The 17848-nt window shown below is 42.4% G+C and overlaps 1 protein-coding gene across 1 annotated transcript in view; it reads right to left on the bottom strand.

Moving 5' to 3' along the window:
• sos1 (son of sevenless homolog 1 (Drosophila)) overlaps positions 1–17848 on the bottom strand; it is a 36200-nt gene that overhangs the window by 14321 nt on the left and 4031 nt on the right. Inside the window, exons 2-9 of the mRNA XM_084685119.1 lie at positions 9932–10057; positions 7741–7872; positions 6849–7013; positions 6273–6482; positions 5806–5949; positions 4192–4302; positions 3786–3884; positions 1998–2125 (exon numbers count right to left, since the gene is read on the bottom strand). Coding sequence (XP_084541245.1) covers positions 1998–2125; positions 3786–3884; positions 4192–4302; positions 5806–5949; positions 6273–6482; positions 6849–7013; positions 7741–7872; positions 9932–10057 — 1115 coding nt within the window. The remainder of the gene's footprint in view (positions 1–1997; positions 2126–3785; positions 3885–4191; positions 4303–5805; positions 5950–6272; positions 6483–6848; positions 7014–7740; positions 7873–9931; positions 10058–17848) is intronic.

Genomic DNA, 17848 nt, shown 5'->3' with positions numbered 1-17848 from the left:
CTCAATAGATGTTTCTGTCCATGTATTTGATTTGAGGAGAAAACTAATGGATAATATAAAATCTCTGTGATAATTTGTGATCCTATTAGATGAAAATTGACAATTTTCCTTCTCTCCAACATTCCATCTCATTTTGATCTGGTTATCTGTTATTTAGGAATGAATATCCATTAGTAGTGAGATAATAAAGGCAATGTTAGCACCAAAATCTTGCTCACAGAAGAAGTTGAATCAGCAAATGGTACTTATTAGCTGATTTCATCTTTAAAGCCAACTATGTAACCGAACAGCACTGTACCACCCCTGTACTGTTCCAGCCCAGATCTTTTCTTTCTTTTGTTTTTTGTAAAAGATTTGCTGGGGGGGTTATATAATCAATCGTGAAAAAAAAAAAAAAGGATTTCACATTGCCGCTACAGGAATCTGAACTAGTCTACGAGTAAACAACCATGGGGAAAAGGAGCTTACTTTGTTTTCAGGGACGCACGACAGGCGTCAGGGCTCCCGAGAGGTGGAGATGGCCGTAGGCAAGCCCGACTCGTGCGCGCCTGTCTTCATACCAGCACCTCAAAGTACAGGGTGACTGTCAAGCGGCCCGACTGAAAGCCCCTCTGAAGGCAAGCAAGACTACACTCAAAACTCCATACCAAAAGCACCGTGGTACATCCCACCAAAAATCTAGAGAATTAGCACAGGACTATCAATCTCATTATCTCTATATACAAATCATTCTAACCCCCCCCCTTTCCCCCTTAAAATGAATGGCAGTGTATCTTCAGAACATAAAAAGTACATTCAATGTAAGTAAAATGGAAGCAAACAAGTGTCGTATCAAAACAACAGTTGTTTATCCTATCGAGAGCCCTGCCAAAGAATTACCAAAGCATTACCAACTCAGTGATATTCATGGTTAGCCTAATTCAGAGCAATCAAACACTTAACAGTATCATAAAAATGGCTGTGATGATGGAACTACTGGTTTGTTCATTGTTTTTGAGAACAAAGATCTCTACAGACAGGAAAGGTGTACCAACAACATATGTCCTCAAAACTGAACCTTGAGGTACCCCCAAAATAGAAACCCCCAACAGCTTGTCCATTTCACCCAAGTTTCTTTAAATAATCCTCCGACACACATTCCCAAAGAGTATAGACATATGAACATACCGTAATATAAGCCATCCTTTCCCCATGAAAGAAAAACTAGACAAAAATAGCACAGCAACAAAGGGACAAAAACGGAAGCTTATAGCTATGTCCTCATATTCAACAATCTTCAATTCAGCACAGGCAATGAACAAAACTGCATTTAAAGTACATTTCTAGAAGGGATATCAAGAAAAAAAAGTTTGGTCCAGTGTAGATGGGAGGCCGAAGTCTAGTGCTCAAAGGTGATTTGATTTTTTTCCTCCTTTCTCTCAATCTCTTTCTCAGCTTTTCTTTTTTTTCCTAACCAGAGAACAATAAAACCAGAACAGCACGGCCCAATTCCTGACGCAACTTCCCTCTGACAACACAACCCGTCAACCCCCCCCCAACCCCCATACAGGTCTATTTTAGGTCCAGAGGGAAACTCAGGACTGAGCTTTAGGGTGGAGTGTACAGAGGATGGGAGGGGTGTTCCAACAGGGCAGTCGCATGAATGTTAACGTGTGTGTTTATGTAGCCTGTACCTTTTGATAAATGCACTGGGGTCTACCAGTGTTGATGGCTTCATGTCAGGGCACATTTGTATTGTTATAGGTGTGTATACGCAAGAGTACTCTGTACTCATGAGCATATACATACACAGTGGTGCTTCTGGTCTTTATTAAGTGATTTTACATTTCTTTGGCTTCAAACCTCATGGAAACCTAAGAACGTTACTTTTCAGTGTTCATTTGAGAGCCATTATTGAACTACATTTTATTTACATTTCTTTTCAGCAGAGGGAGAATGGCACCAATTGGCTGGTTTGGTGAAGGACAAGGGGAGTGACGTCGGTGTTGGGGGCCTACCTCAGCCTCCTCTTGGCCAGGCTCTTGGAGCAGATCCTCTCCATGCTGCTCTGGAGGTTTAGCAAAGCAGTGATGGCCTGCTTCAGACACTCTTTGTCCTCCTCATCCTTGCTCTTCTCCTCAAGTTGCTGTGGAAAACATTGAGGGAGAAATGCATATAGAGAGGGGGGAGGAGGGGAGGAAATGGTGAGTCAGGTGGCTTTGCTGGTGAGGAAGGCGACAAAGGGATTGTGATGCAAGGCCAAACTCATGAGTGAGATTAGAACTGTGGAGAGAACAAGTTCTCCCGCCCCCCCCCTCTCTCTCTTTCTCTCTCTCTCTCAATCCACCCTCCATCCCCCTCTTCCACCAGACATGCTCTTTGGCTTCCCCTATTCCCTCATTTCAGTGTTTCCCATAAATTGTCATAGTTGGGCGCAAAGCCACAGTCTTGGGCACATTCAGGGTTGGTGGACATAATATGGCCTGATTGAGGTTGTGGGTTTGGGATAATTGAAGCGATCCCCAGTGGCCTAGCTGGTCTACAATCTACCATTAGCTGTTTTCTATACCATTGTAAACCGACATAAGATCAAGTTGCCTAGTATGTTTTTCCTCATGTCTAGTATTATGCAACTAGTGTATGGAGTTACACTAATTGTGTAAGACGGTTAGAATCGTCAAAGGTAAAGAAAAGGGTTTTAGTTAGTTTCATCATTCACACTCGACAATTCCAGTGGTCTTTTTGGAAATGGAAACAAACACAATAAGAGAAAGAAAGAAATTCCGAAGCTCATTCAATTAAGCTGGGCACCAGCAATGTATGGTTGCACTTTGAGCCTCCTTTGAAAAAGAAGAAAAAATTCATAAATAAAAAGGATCAAGAAACTGTGAAAGTTGCACATGGCTTCTAGCCAAGCCGTCGGAGGACAAGCTGCAGAATGCATACCTCCACAGCTGCCATCTTCCCGTCCACACTTTCAGCATGGAATCCAACAGTAAAGCCGGGGCGCAAAGAAAAAAAAAATGACTTGAGGCATTTCAGAGATTTAGCCCTCAGCCACTGCCTTCCAGAGCTGGCGTAAAGTAGCTTAGGGCTGTGAAGGCAAAAGTATGTGAGGACAGGGGAAAAGGAGAGTAAGTGAGACTAAGGCACTCGTTGCTCCAGGGGGCGCATGCTTGGACCCCTTGTGACTTCTGAGAAAGGTGGATGATGGACGTTAATTGTGTTGGAGGGGGGGGTCAATGTCTTGGGGAGGGGGGTACACCTGGAAGGTACCAATTATGTAATGCCCTTTGGGTCTAAAACTCAATGGTGGAAGAAAACACTTCTGAACAGGAGACAGCTTTGCTAATTTGTTTTTTGGTAAGCTGAGAGACGGAATGGTGGACACACCTTTGTCACCAGTCCTTTTGTTAGAACTTTGGTCACCAGTGACAGGTTGGGCTAAACCCATCACTTAACAACTTCTTGTTATAAACTTGCAGTTTTTTAAATCCATATGTTCATGGTTATTGCTTTTCAATGCTGCTGCAACTGTGTAATTTTCCCTCTGGAATGAATACATCCAACACACTGAATCAAGTCAGGGGGCATCCCAGTAACCCACCGGATAAGTGCAAAATCCAACCTGAGCCCTTTGTTGCATCCCTCTCTCCCCCTCTCCCTCCTGCCCGCCCGTCCGCCTTTCCTGTCACACTTCACTTAAAACAGTCCAATAACGGATGAAAAATGGCAACAACAAAAAAATTATGTCAGTTGGTCTATTTATCTCTTTAAAATCATTGTTAAGTTTAGATTGTCCGTACCTTTAAGATTTCAAAGTAGTGGAGACAATGGTAGACTGGCGTCAGCAGCAACCTGGGGAGGACGTACTGGACTGCTTCCTTAAAGCCTTCACATATAGACTGTTGGGAGAACGACACACACACACACACACACACACACACACACACACACACACACACACACACACACACACACACACACACACACACACACACACACACACACACACACACACACACACACACACACACACACACACACGAGATACCAGGTTAATAAAGCCTCTCAAAGACAAAGAAGAAACCATAGATAAGGTCTGAAAGCCCCAAGATCAAAAGCGAGACAATCAAGGCATATCCCAAATCAAACACATGGAATGGATACAACAGTGAATGGGTGGTCGGTCCGTGAGGGAGAGGCATTGACCTGGAGGTAGATGGCAGCGCACGGCTTGGACAGCTGGCTCAGGAAGTGGTCGTGGAATCCGGTCCGCAGGATTTCCTGAGCGTACGACTCATAGGGGTCAAAGGCCAGCTCCTGAGAAAGGTCGTCGATGACATATGAACGACTTGAACTCAGGGTAAACACCAGGCTCTCATTAGCAGGATGAATCCTTCTCTTGATTCTCTTTGACACATCATCAGTGATGTACTCCAACACAACATATGCATCTTTTCTCTCTAGCCTAAAACTCGTCTTCTGGTTATTTATTTCTATGATCAGGGGTGCACATAACTTTTTCAGTGAGTTACTCAGGGGAGTACCAGGAGATGGTGTCTGGTACGCAGCCCCCAAAATTCAGCAGACAGCAACTTTGCTCGTAACTCCCCGCTGATTGTGTGAGCCATGCTCTGATCCGTGTGCCCGTTCACGTGAATGATACATATGCACCTCCGACATTTACTCCTAGCCGCTTCAGTAAAGGAATATATTCAGAATAGGAAGACATGGGACATGCGTGTTTAGCTTTAAGGAAGGCAAGGAGAAAAATATTAAACAGAGCTTGTCTCGCCATCCGGTAAGTGGGCGACTGGACATTTATTCTCGGCTAGATTGTTTATTAGCGATGGCTTCGGCCACAATCGTGTGCTCCTTGCTATTTTCATGTTTGTCAAATAAAGGATGGTTAAAAAGCACCCGTTTTGTCTGCTAGATGTGGATTTGAGCGGCAAATCTTGCACTACATTTCAGTGCGCTCATCGTTAGCTTCAAGCCACTGCATGTCTTGGAGCCACTTTTTCAGCTCTGGCTCCAGTTGGCGTTTATTTGTAGACAGCGAGACGCCAAGAAAGCAACTGATTGTCTGTTGCTTTTTGGACATCTCTGACAGTAGTTGACAACCAACATGTCATGTGTAGGTTAGATAATATCAGTCAAGTATGCAAAGGCGCGTGGTAATACGCATTCCTGGTTTTTGTTGCGCATGCATACCTCCGTACCACTTATGTGCACCCCTGTCTATGACTTATTGTATTTGGGGGTTTTGCACAAACACACTGTAGAGTAAATTGGTCAACTGGTGTTTTAAAATTGTGCTATACAATTCTTTCTTTTTTTATAATGTTGTTTTACTGAACGCCCCAGACAGGGGCATTTTGAATGTAACCAGGGATATTTTAACACCAGTTAATGCGAGAAGGATTAAGTCTTAGCTATCACTTTAGGACATCTTAAGACATGATGTTAAAAACGTGATAGCTACAAACACTGATAGATGAAACGGTTACCAGACAGAATGAGTGTGGACACATCTACAACATATTTATACCTGTTATCTCTTTGTGTGCGGCTTTGTCATAATGTTGCTCTGGTTTAATATGCTCTGGTTTAATATAGTAATATGATGCAATGCTTTTAAACTTGTTATTTAGTTATTAATGAATAGGTTTTAGTGTAGTTGCCTGTAAATAATGTTTTAATTATTGTAAGTTTGTATATTATTTATTTTTCTATACAGTACGTTGCTGGTCCTGAGTACATATTTTTTTCTTGTGTCAACATGTTCAGAATGACAAATGAATAATTGAAACCCACACACACCTCGGCCAGGTCTTCGAAGCAGCTGCCCACCAGCGGGTGTGGGCTCCCCTCATCTGTCATCTCCACCGTGTCCTCGATCAGGCCCAGCAGCTTGAGGGACACCTCGTGGATGTCCACGATGCGGCTGAAGATGCTCTCCACGTCCTGCAGGCGACAACAGTGGGCAGGAGGGAGGAAAGGGATGTAGAGGAGGTGGTAGGAGAAGGAAGAACGGAGAGGGAAGGATGAAGGAGGGGTGGAGGAGAGGAAATCAGGGATGGAGAGGGAAGGATGAAAGAGAGGGTGGGGGGGAGAGATGGGGAGGAAGTTGACAGGGTAGAGAAGGAGGTACAGAACATGGGAGAATGATGGAAACTTGCTTAAATCAAGGTATCACAGAAAAACAACACAGAGACATTTCCATATGACACATGAAAAAAAAAAAAAAAAAAATGTGTGTGTCTGTGTGTATGCAGGTGGGCACTTACGTGGTGAGAGAACAGCATGGCATTGGAGGTGAAGGGCTCCCGGAACACCTTGATGATGAGGTTGAGGTCGCGGAGGTACTGGCGCACCTCGGCCATGAAGGTCTTGACCAGGTCGTAGTAGCTCTGCTCCTCTGCTGTAGACGGCTCCTCGTCCATGAGGGGGAAGCCGCTGATGTCCTCCTCGTCCTGGTGGAACATGTCCATGAGAACCTGAGGGGGGGGGGGGGGGGGGGAGAGGAGATGTGGGTGAGAATGTGTCTGTTTATTTTTATTGATGGTTTCACATACACGTAAATACAAAAAATAACTACAAGAAAACATGAAAGAAAAATTAAAAAGTGTGTTAGGATGTGGTAGAAGCATGTAATGGCTTAAAAAACAAATTCCACTCAAAAGACATACATCAGTTTAAATATTAACATACAAAACATGGCACCCCGGGCAAGGGGCAAGGTTTACAATCCCCACACAACAACCCTTCTTTCCATTCTTAATCATTCATATCCCATTTCCCCAATCAGGAACTTCAAAACAAATATTTTTTGAAAATCAATCAATCACAGCAAGCCACCTCACCTTGTCGGCACACATGGCAACAGTGATGTCCTGCTGGGAGATCTCATAGTGGCGGATGTTGCGTACGTAGTTCCCCGCTAGCTTCAAGATGTCGGCAGAGATGTACTCCAGCACTGCCACGATGTACACAGAGACCTGGTGGTCAATCTTGTACCCTAGTACCTCCTGTGAGGGTACAAAGATTTGTGGAAAAATCTGTCATTCCTTCACTGAGGTGAACGGAATTTTTGAGTGTTGTGAAGGATACTTTTACAATCCCCTGCCTGGGTTTAATTCAAACTTGTTATTTAATTATGCCACTGGCTTTCCAACTTCTAAATGAGGGGAATGGGTATCTATTAAGGTGACGAACAACATTTTCAAAACATGACAAATGTTCCAGTTCCTATTGTTTACATTTACATTTACATTTAGTCATTTAGCAGACGCTCTTATCCAGAGCGACTTACAGTAAGTACAGGGACATTCCCCCGAGGCAAGTAGGATGAAGTGCCTTGCCCAAGGACACAACGTCATTTGGCTCGGCCAGGAATCGATCTGGCAACCTTCAGATTACTAGCCCGATTCCCTCACCGTTCAGCCACCTGACTCCCTTATCAACTCTACAATGCTAATCTGTCGAAAAAACTGGAACTGGTTGCAGTTAACTCAAATTGTTTATTTATTTAACAATACAACAAGAAGTAAAAAAGCGGTAATCAATCACACCTTCTGTTAGAGATCAAGTGACCAAATGCTTGAACAACAGCTCACTGTCTCCCTCTATAGGTGATCAATAAATACATGGAATATTTCCCTCCAAAGCAAAGGTCAAGTGGGAAACGTGGTGACTGTAAATATTCTTATGTCACCACAAACAAAAGACATCTATGACAAGTATTCCAGGACGCACCTTGAGTAGCGGGTGAATCTTGTCCACTGGCAGCGCCAATGGATTTCTCCTCTTCCTTTTCTCAATGGCTGCCTGGGCGTCAGCTATGGCCCACTTATCTATGGGGTGGGGGAAACTCTTCTGCACACGCTCCTGAAAATGAGATAGAGACACAGAGTGAGAGAGTATAGACTGAGACAGATTGAGAGGACAGAATGAGAGAGACATTAAGACAGAAAAAGAGGACAAGAAAGTCAAGTAAGAAATGCAGATACTTTGCTATCAAGGAGGTGAAATGTCATCATATTCAAACCCAGAGTAAGACCTGGTTCCATTTCCATTTCAACAGCCTCACTGTTGGTTCTGATAGATAGATATGATGACTAAATGGAACCAGGCACACAGTGTATATTCTCACCATCTTATTTTATTGGTATGTCATTCACGGGGATGTACCAAATCCTTAGGGCAGAACAATCATACTGGATTGACATGCCACCCTCCAAAGAGGTTACTCATTTAACACAGGTTCACATTATGTGTCCATGCATTAGTCATCGTTTCACATGGTTCATTCTCCTGACTTAACAGGCACGCAACAGGTTACATCAAAGGTAAGTGCAGGTGAGTAAATATCTATGACTGCTTCTGTCAAACATCTTGACTTCATATACTGACTTACTGTTTTTTACTTACCAACACGACATGGGTTAGAACAACGGAACATAGCTACAGTAAATGCATAATGCTGTCAAAAGCACTAGCCTACATAAACATTCATAAGTGCTTGGCGATTTTAAGTTCATATCTGCCAACCAAATATTAGGTCTTTAAAAACATTTTGTGTCTTAAGGGAATTATGTTCCCGAGCAGGTTCTTAAGAACAACTTAAGTATCACTTATGAATGTGTTATGTAGCTCTTATGTAGACTAACTGTACACAATGCCATTTTCAGCAATCCATACAGTTGGATGGGTCACCAAAGGTACGAACAAGCAGTGGTCACTGCCTCAGGCTGAGGTTGTGACACAGGGGTCAAATGTCAAACACACAGGTTACGAAGGAATAGGTCGATGAAGTACACACTTGAGGGGGAGGGGGGAGAAACATGGTAAAATTACCACTTTCTCATGGTTGAGTTTACCATGCCCCATGGTTAAAGCCACGAACCATAAACAAAAGCACCTGCGGATTTCACCGGATCCGTCTGGCCGCAAAATAGGTTTGAGGACCAACCAAAAGCAAAAACAAAAGCAAGAGGTAAAATCAAGTTGCCTTCTACAAAACTGTATTAAAGCAACCAAATACCAGGTGATTTTTTCCGCAAGCGTGTCATGTCCACTTAAAAAATGTAAATAAAATTAGAAGTACAAAGCAACCTGATAGCATTAAGGGAAATGCACAATAACAATCAATTGAGCTTTTCACAATGTAGCTTGAATGACAAAGCAGAAAACAACAAGTCAAACTTAAAGCAATCATTCAGAATAAACATTTTTTTTTTAATCAGTAATCATTAGCGAGATGTACAATATGTTGAATAATGGTGTCTAAGTATTTAATATATTTTTCTATAGTGGAATCCTTTAGTGTCTGGGGGTGGAACTAACATTTGTTTTTGAGAGAAATTACTAAACCCAGAAAGTAATAACTAAACCAAATGATAATATCATATATCATGTGTATCACTAATTGAGCCCGACCGATATATCGGGCCGATATTAGGCATTTTCCAGACGGTGTCGGCATTTATAAGGGCCAATATATTTTTTTAATGTATTTATTTTTTTGGGGTGGTTATTGTGTTTTTGTTCAAAGGACTTTGAGTCTCTTAAGTTGTATTTTTACACCTTTTATTTATCAGAAGTTTAATATATTTTGATGTTCCTCTGTTCTGTTGTGACAATAAAACAAACAAGTTTATTTTTAAACTGCATTATCATATTATTTTAGTGAGAACTCATAAATAATAACAGGAGTCAGATGGCTGAGTGGTTAGGGAGTCGGGCTATTAATCAGAAGGTTGCTGGTTTTGCGTTCGGTCTTTAAGCATTGAAGCATACTTGAAGGGAGGTGATTTAAAGGTGTGGCGTGAGCACTGGCTCTGCGTGACGCGGGGCTCAACTCCACGTCCTGCATGCTGCAGGGCTGTGCCATATACAGCCTGTAGTGTGTGTGTGAGAGTGTGTGTGTTTGTGCGCCTGTGCATACCTCCACGTCCTGCACACTACGGGGCTGGGCCTGACACAGCATGCTGAGTAGCAGCAGGATGAGCTCCTCGATGTACTGCAGCGCCTCCTCCTGGGACTTGAGCTTCGGGTGCACCTGGCTCAGCACCTGCTCTCCGGGGAACCACACAACAGGCCGTTAGTTCAGTACTGCTCCGCCAGTAGGATTAAGGTGTTACATGTAGGCTACAAGGTTAGCTATAATCATCATCTTTGATAGTGGTGTTGGGCTGAATGTTGAAACGATACCACAGCTGTTAATTGTGTGAGATCACAATGTGATTGGCATATATTTCTAAACGACAAAATATATGCCACGTGCAATTTCGGGGAACTTGTGGAAAGTGTACTATCGCACTATCAGATATTGCATGGAGCGATATCTGACAATGGTCATGTATTGTAAAATGACAGTCATGATGACTCTATGGAAAGTGCATGAAGTGGCTCATTTGCTTAGCCTTGTTGGGCAATATCTGGTTAAAGGCCATCCAAACAGTTCTAAGCCTATAGCAAATCAATAGTTGACTAATTGATATGCTGGATATTTTCAAGCCCATTGAAACTGCTGGAATAAGAGCTGGTGGCCTCTCTTGTTTAATATAATGAAATACTAAACAAACAATGAGTCCAATGAAGAAAGCAATTTTCTGTTTGTCAATCATCCAAACATTTGCATGGCAAATGTTGCTCTCGTGCTCATTATCCCCAACAAATTATATTTTGAGTATTTCAAACTCCTATTATCACAATTCACAAGCAGTTGTGAACAAAGGCCCATGTCTTAACCCTTAATATTAACGAGGGCTAAGCTAGTCGGTTAGCTAATTGGACCACTCAAAACGACGTGAGAGCTCAACAACAAGTTTACCGATGCCAAATGCCAATGCAAGTTCAGAAGTTGAAGGCCAAGGCCGTGAGTGGTCCAGATGACATTGAAACAAACATTCTGAACTAGGGATGCTAACAGGTTTGGTTTAAGGCCAAAATGTAACTAAGCTTCGGTGTATTTCAATGTCTTGTTTCTTTCAAATTTGGAACACTACACTTTTCCGGCTCTGGCATCAGGGGCACTTTGAGCATAGGGTGGCGACAATGAGCGCCGACACTCCAGTTTCCTCACCCTGCCTAGGAATGACTAAGCAAGCTCCAAGCGTGTCTATTCACCTCCTCTGCCTTTTAGACCGAGCAGGGTCACCACTCAACTTGGCAGCACTTCAAAGGGAATGGGAGACATTCCCGGAGAAAGGAGAAAGAAGAACAAAAAGGTAAATGCGGAGGTTGATATGGGAAAAGATGGAGAGCCAACAACACAAAAGATGACACTGCGATGGCGTGAAGAAGCCAGGCTATTAGAAACAGAAGAAGGGGAGGTGAGTGGGCAGGCCATCAACTTGACACGACAAAAGAACGCAGGGCTAAGTTGTTGGCCACCAACCTCACAAAACTTCAGTTAACTTTTATAGACTACATTTTAAGTGACAGATGTTAAAACCTGATAAGCGCAATCTTCTCAAGAGAACCCCCAAGAGAAATCCCAAGAGAACATTTTCTATCGAATCTTATACAAGTTGTTGTAATTGGGCCATAAAACCTCATTATACTCACGACACACAAGGCTACTGCCAAGGGAATCTTCTATCCAAAGTGCCTGCGTCAAGAACATTAAGTCATCCAGCACCCCCACACACCCAGGCTACCTATCCTTTTCACTATGCATCCAAAGGTATACAGCCATTGAGGGCATATAGACCACATACACAAGCCAAGGTCTTGCAGTAAGGTCCTGAGCTTGAGTTGAGTATGAGTTTCAGACAGACATTTAGTCATTTTACCACACGCTCTTATCCAGAGCGTCTTACAGTAAGTACAGGGACATTACCCCCCCCCGAGGCAAGTAGGGTGAAGTGCCTTGCCCCAGGACACAATGTAATTTGGCACGGCGGGGAATTGATCCGGCAACTTTCTGATTACAAGCCCGACTCCCTCACCGCTCAGCCATCTGACCCCCACAAGACATGTGATTCAGACAGAGATTCAGACAGCTTAGTTACAGTGCATTTTGACTAGACAAAAAATACATGATAGCTGGTATTTATCTCCACAGACTTGTAAAAAATTCTATACATTGGTGCCATTGATGTCTTGCAAAATCAGAACTTGATGACTTAATTTGGTCATGTGGTATGAAGATGTAGTCCATGTTTGTATGGAAAATGCCTACACGTGAGGTAAAAAAAAAAAACTTGCACAAAAAAATGCGCAACTAATTAGATTTCCATGGTTCTGAGCAATGTCTGAGCAGTAAGATGTTTCAACTGAATTCAGGAGCATGGTACACTCCAATATTTCAGTGCCTGAGGTAAATTTCAAGTTAAAACGGGTTGCTATCTTCATTATAAAAATTGCCTGTTGATGTGCTTTCATTCACAGTGGTTTGGGAGTCATTGATCTTTGTTGGAAAAAATCAGTTTATAGTTATTACGGATCGTCTTGCAATTAAGCTATCTTCTTCAAATGTAATCTGCTAATGCATCTAAGGCAGATTATTTTTAAGAGGAATGTTTGTGAATCCTGGTTCTTCCATCTCAAATGTTTAAATTAACAATATAATGGGTAATGAGTCTATAATCTGTGCCACAGGCCTCAAATAAAAGTCATCCATCACACCCAGGTCACCAACCATTGGCTGGGTGAGGCAAACATGAGCAGAACCAAGCTTGGAGAAGTAATTTCTAAAAACATCTAATTATACAGTGTATCCCACACGTAACTACGGGGAATTGCATGTATACTCTACTAAAGGTCACCTTGTATGGTGCTGTCTGATGCACAACTACACATGATATGTTGATCTGCTGTCCCCTTCCAGAGGCCATTTCAAGTCAGCGCAAACGTCTGGAGGTGCAAGGTTGTGGTGCAAGGCTTGCACAGAACAGAATAGAACTGGGCAGGAGATGTCCGTCCCAAATCAGGTTGGGTGTGGTGGTATCGAGCCCTAGTTTGTGCATGCTAGACTAACCCAAAACTATGCCAGGAACTCCATTCCCAGGAACCCTAACCTGTGCAGGCCTGCAAGGCACAACATGCAAATAGGTTAGGTTGGCCTAACAGTTTTTCTTTTCAATTTTTATGAAGTCGTGTTGAAAAGGCATTGAAAGTAACTAAGTACATAAAAAAATTACAACCACGACAACCTTGAATTTCTGCTGCACTCGCCATGCACTGTCTGTACGTCACTATGAATAAAGATGTTTGCTAAATGAAACAAAAAGTAGCTGTGGCATTTCTATCCCCACATCTTATAAAGGTCTTTATGGTTAAATTAGGTAGGTGTTTCTCAGTCTATGAATGAACGAACAATAAATCTCAGTTATTAGGAACCAATTATTAATTTGTCATAACATTCCAATAAATAATTAAGGCTAAATCTTGACAGCGCAGATGACTTCAGCAACATGGTGCTAACTCAGTGGGGGATATAGCCTACTCTATGAGGAGGGAAGAATAGGGGAGCTTGTTCTTGCAAAATGCTTCTTGGCAAACCATTATGCAAACCCCCCCCCCAGTCTCCAGCAGAGCAGGGAACGTTGGCATCCTTTTCTCGGCAAGGCTTGCCAAAATGTCTTCTGCCATGAAACAACCATTGTGGATGTTGTAAAAATGCGCCGGTACAACAAAATTGCATTTATCCACTTCATTCCAGAAGAAATACTTCTGCTCTGAAGCACAGGGTTGTCTCCTCAGTTCCCTGTGCCAGCACATTCCAGCCAAATGTAACTGTTTTTGTTTTTGGTGAGGGCAGACCAATGCCAAAATCAATAGAGTGAACTGAGGGCGTGTCCGATCCAGGCGACTACGCGGAGCGAGGAGAAGCCGTCTCTGCCATAGGGTGTTTGAAGTCTTCCAAAAAAGAGCTCTGAGACATGTTGACACAGCTTGAGCAAGGAAAAGAAACACTTGAGGAGATCCAAGGGGGGAGTAGAATAAAGAGAGTAAAAAGCTTGTTGTAAAAAGGCCTAGAACCACAAGAACTGGAATTTTCTTTTATGTTCTGCTTGTCTTTTCTGGCTTTCTCTAATATTTGCACACCTTGGCATTCTTGCCATTCCTGTGGAGTGGCATTTCAGAGGCATCGTGGCACTTTAGCATTGGCAGCGCTCTGCCAGTCTACACACAACAGGAATTCAGGAGCCCTGCCTCCGTGCTGGAATTCCACATGCCAATTCTGACAGTGGTGATTCACGCAAACTTCTTATTTCTGCATTTCTTTTTTGTTCACAAATTAAGCCATTTCAAACGTGTGGTTAAGAATGGTGGTTACTGTTGCCATGGCATTTTTCAATCATTAGGACAGTTCCCGAAAAGATACCACTGTGGCATGAGTGTGACATTTGATAACACTGCATGTAAAACTAATAGTTTGATTAGAAACATTGCTCATCGCTCCACTGTAAACTCAATAGGTTATTTATGTGATGCTAACTAGTAGACTGTTGGAATTGATACGCTGCACATGAATGCCTAGATTGGATATCCTTAATTCAGGAACAACAGTTTACCTAGAGTGAATGGAAAGAGACTTTTTGCATTTGGGATAAGCAAAATTAGGCCAAATAGTTGTCACATACAAAATCAATGGCAGCTTGGTTTGAGCTTCTTTCCTAAGGGACACTATTCATTCCTAGTTTAATCAGGGTGTTTAATCAGGGTGTTTACAGGGGTGTTTAATCAGGGTTTTTACAGGTAAAAAAAAAAGTTACATTAAAGACTTAAGACCTTTTAATACCACTTCTAAATGAAATTTGAGACCAAACTTATAATGGAAATACAAATCAAAAGTGGAAATATACAGTAATCTTTCCAAATAAACACACTGATGTCTGTTCAAAATGAACAGTAGGCCTATAGTAAAATTACAATAACAGTTTGAGTTTAAGAACATCGACTAAATGTGTGTAATTGCTCAGAGGGCAGGTGTCATTGTTGGCTCTGGATTTCCTATCGTAACATCCAGCGTTGTAGCGTTGACATCGTTGCTCGCGGTGGTAATGGTGGAGCAGAAACTAGAAATTTTGCAGACTGCTGGCGTGCCTTGACTTAGTGTCTGTGTTTCTTGATCTGCACGTGCGATTCAATCGCTCAGATCCCATTGTCCCAAGTTTGAAATTCTTCCGACACGCAGTTCGCTTCATAAGCATTTCCAGGCACCAAGAATGCCATCTCGCCACTTAAAATTTAAAAGAGTGAATTTAGCCTCAAGAGAAATTTGAAATATTGTTATTTCAGAACTTGTACGCCTACTGCCATTGTAAGCTATCTCAGACTGAGTGATCACTTCTCTCTGATCAATTGAACCAGCAATGTTTAAAGAAGGTAAGTGCCTAACTGGACATACAGCTATAAAAAAACATATAGCCCATGTATTCTTATTGTTTTCGACATTCAATTGAACCAGCAATATTGGAACAAAATATGAAATAATTACAAAAAGATTACAAATTATACAAAACATGTTGTACCATTTCAACATTGCTAATTGGATAGCTGGGCCTGTCTGCGTTTTTGTAGTGCGATTCAGTCCGTGTTGCAGGAGGAGAGCGCAACACGCATATCAGGCGCAGCATTCAGTCAGTTTCTGTGCTTGTCTTCATTTTTGTGAGCACAGAAAATCCCAATTCGCACATTTACGTGGTAGTGAAAGGAATAAGCACATAATTAGAAATACTGGCCCTACTGAGGACAGGATATTCTGACGAAATGCTTATCCTGAATGATAAGGTCACAGATCCATAGCGTCAGTGCGATCGCAGCTAGACTGCAACAACTCGGTTTCTTCTGTAGGACTAAGCGTCAACTCAATAGCCTGACGTTGTCATACTCATAATTCTAGTCAGAATATGAGTCTGAAAACTCTCCGTTGGGCTGTGACTACAGGGCGTGTTTCAACCGAACTCGTGAAACAAATGCCTCTTCGCTCAATTGGATAGACCTACAACTAATCAGAGCAACGTAATATGTTCTTTGTTGAAAACGAATTCGACCCAAGGGCTCTTTCGTGACGTTGTTGATTACGTTACTGTTGATCATCTGTCCATCGTCGTATAAAGCCCGCCCTGGCAATTTCATAGGTCCGTCCCGATCCTGGTTTTATGTAGTTGTTCCCAATAGGAGACCCTCTAGACCCAACTTCCCGACCAAATTTTTTTTTTGTGGGCGGGGAAAAGTTGGGCTGGCAGCCAGGCTATCAACTCAAGTTAAGCCTGAGGACTCTCAAATTCGAAGGGATTTTGCATCCACCTTTCATCATTCAGAAGGGCATACCTCTCTGTGGAAAATAGCGATCAAAGTTCTCAATAAGCGCAACGAGATGAGTTTTATTAAGCGCAGATGGCTGCTGGTCTTTCAAATAGGGGAAGTTCATTTTCATAAATCATATATATTTTACATTATTTTTCTAGTTCACCCTAAGGACACTAGCCTAGCCTACTGTATGTATGTAGTATGTATGAATGAATGAATGAAGGAACGATCAATGAAAAAATATTAAACTCAAAGAAAATGTGGGAATTAGGTTCAACTGAAACAAGGCATGTGGTGTATAATTGTATGAAATGTATGATGAAAACTTGCTAGCAACTTCGCCAAGCAAATACCAAGAAATAGGTTGCAGCAGCTTTTTCGACTACACAGAATCAGCGATGGGACTGAGCTTGAATAGCTTCGGTGACTTTTTATAGTACTAAATTACTGTCAATCAAAAGGAGATGTCTTTTGACAGACCCTCCAATCATTCCGCGGAGGCCCTGAATATTTGACCATTAATTAGTTTAAGAAATCGCCACTGGCAGAGATTCAGCACGCTGTATTGGGGCAACCGGCTCTCATCCCCACTTGGCATAAAATGTGTGTGATCCACATTACATTACATTCTGAGCATGCGTATTAACACTTTCCCACCTCCAATGTACATAGCATTGTGAGAGAGGGGCTAGCCCCACCACGCTCTTCTTTTTGCCGACTGGTGTTGGCGCCAGAAAGACAGATAGCCAATCAGGTCTGAAATACGAAATGACGCTGTGGTGGGGCAACTGGCTCTCAGCCCCACTAGCATCAAATTTGTGTGATCTACTTTACATTACATTATATTCTGAGCATGCGTATTAATACTTTCCCACGTCCAATGTACATTGCATTGTGAGAGAGGGGCTAGCCCCACCAGAGCCCCACCTTCACGATTAGCCTATGCTATCTCGAATTGGCAGAACGCAGTCTGAAGGAACAAGGCAGGGATCAATGAACATAAAATTTAATCTTAACACAAACAAATGAAACAAAACAATTTAGGAAGACGCTATATTCATAGATAGTAAATGATTGGAATTAAACAAAAATAAAAATCTTCGAGAAATTAAAAATAACAATTTTGTTGCAGTACTTTCTGTTGATAACAGGTGGGCCCCACCTGCCCCTAATGACCAGTCGCCACTGGGTGTATAATTGTATGAAATGTATGATGAAAACTTGCTAGCAACTTCGCCAAGCAATTACCAAGAAAGAGGTTGCAGCAGCTCTTTCGACTACACTTACAGAGTCCGCGATGGGACTGAGCTTGAATAGCTTCGGTGACTTTTTATAGTACAAAATTATTGTCAATCAAAAGGAGATGTCTTTCAACAGACCCTCCAATCATCACGCGGAAGCCCTGCATCCAGGCCAGCCCACTCCTCCATTCACCCCCACTTGAGCGTCTATGGGCGGGACATAATCGCAGCATTTATCCAATGACCGTATAGTGTCGAAGCACTGAAAAAAACTGTTCAAAGCAGCCCCATTGAAGTACATAGAAGCTGAGCTTCAACAGGGAAATGCACTGTGGCGCTACGGGAATGTATGAAAA

This window comes from Hypomesus nipponensis, chromosome 21, assembly GCF_054491055.1.
Source record: "Hypomesus nipponensis isolate SF chromosome 21, ASM5449105v1, whole genome shotgun sequence".
Lineage (NCBI taxonomy): Eukaryota > Metazoa > Chordata > Actinopteri > Osmeriformes > Osmeridae > Hypomesus > Hypomesus nipponensis.
Note: the sequence above shows the minus strand (reverse complement) of the source record. Positions and strands in the feature narration are given on the sequence as shown.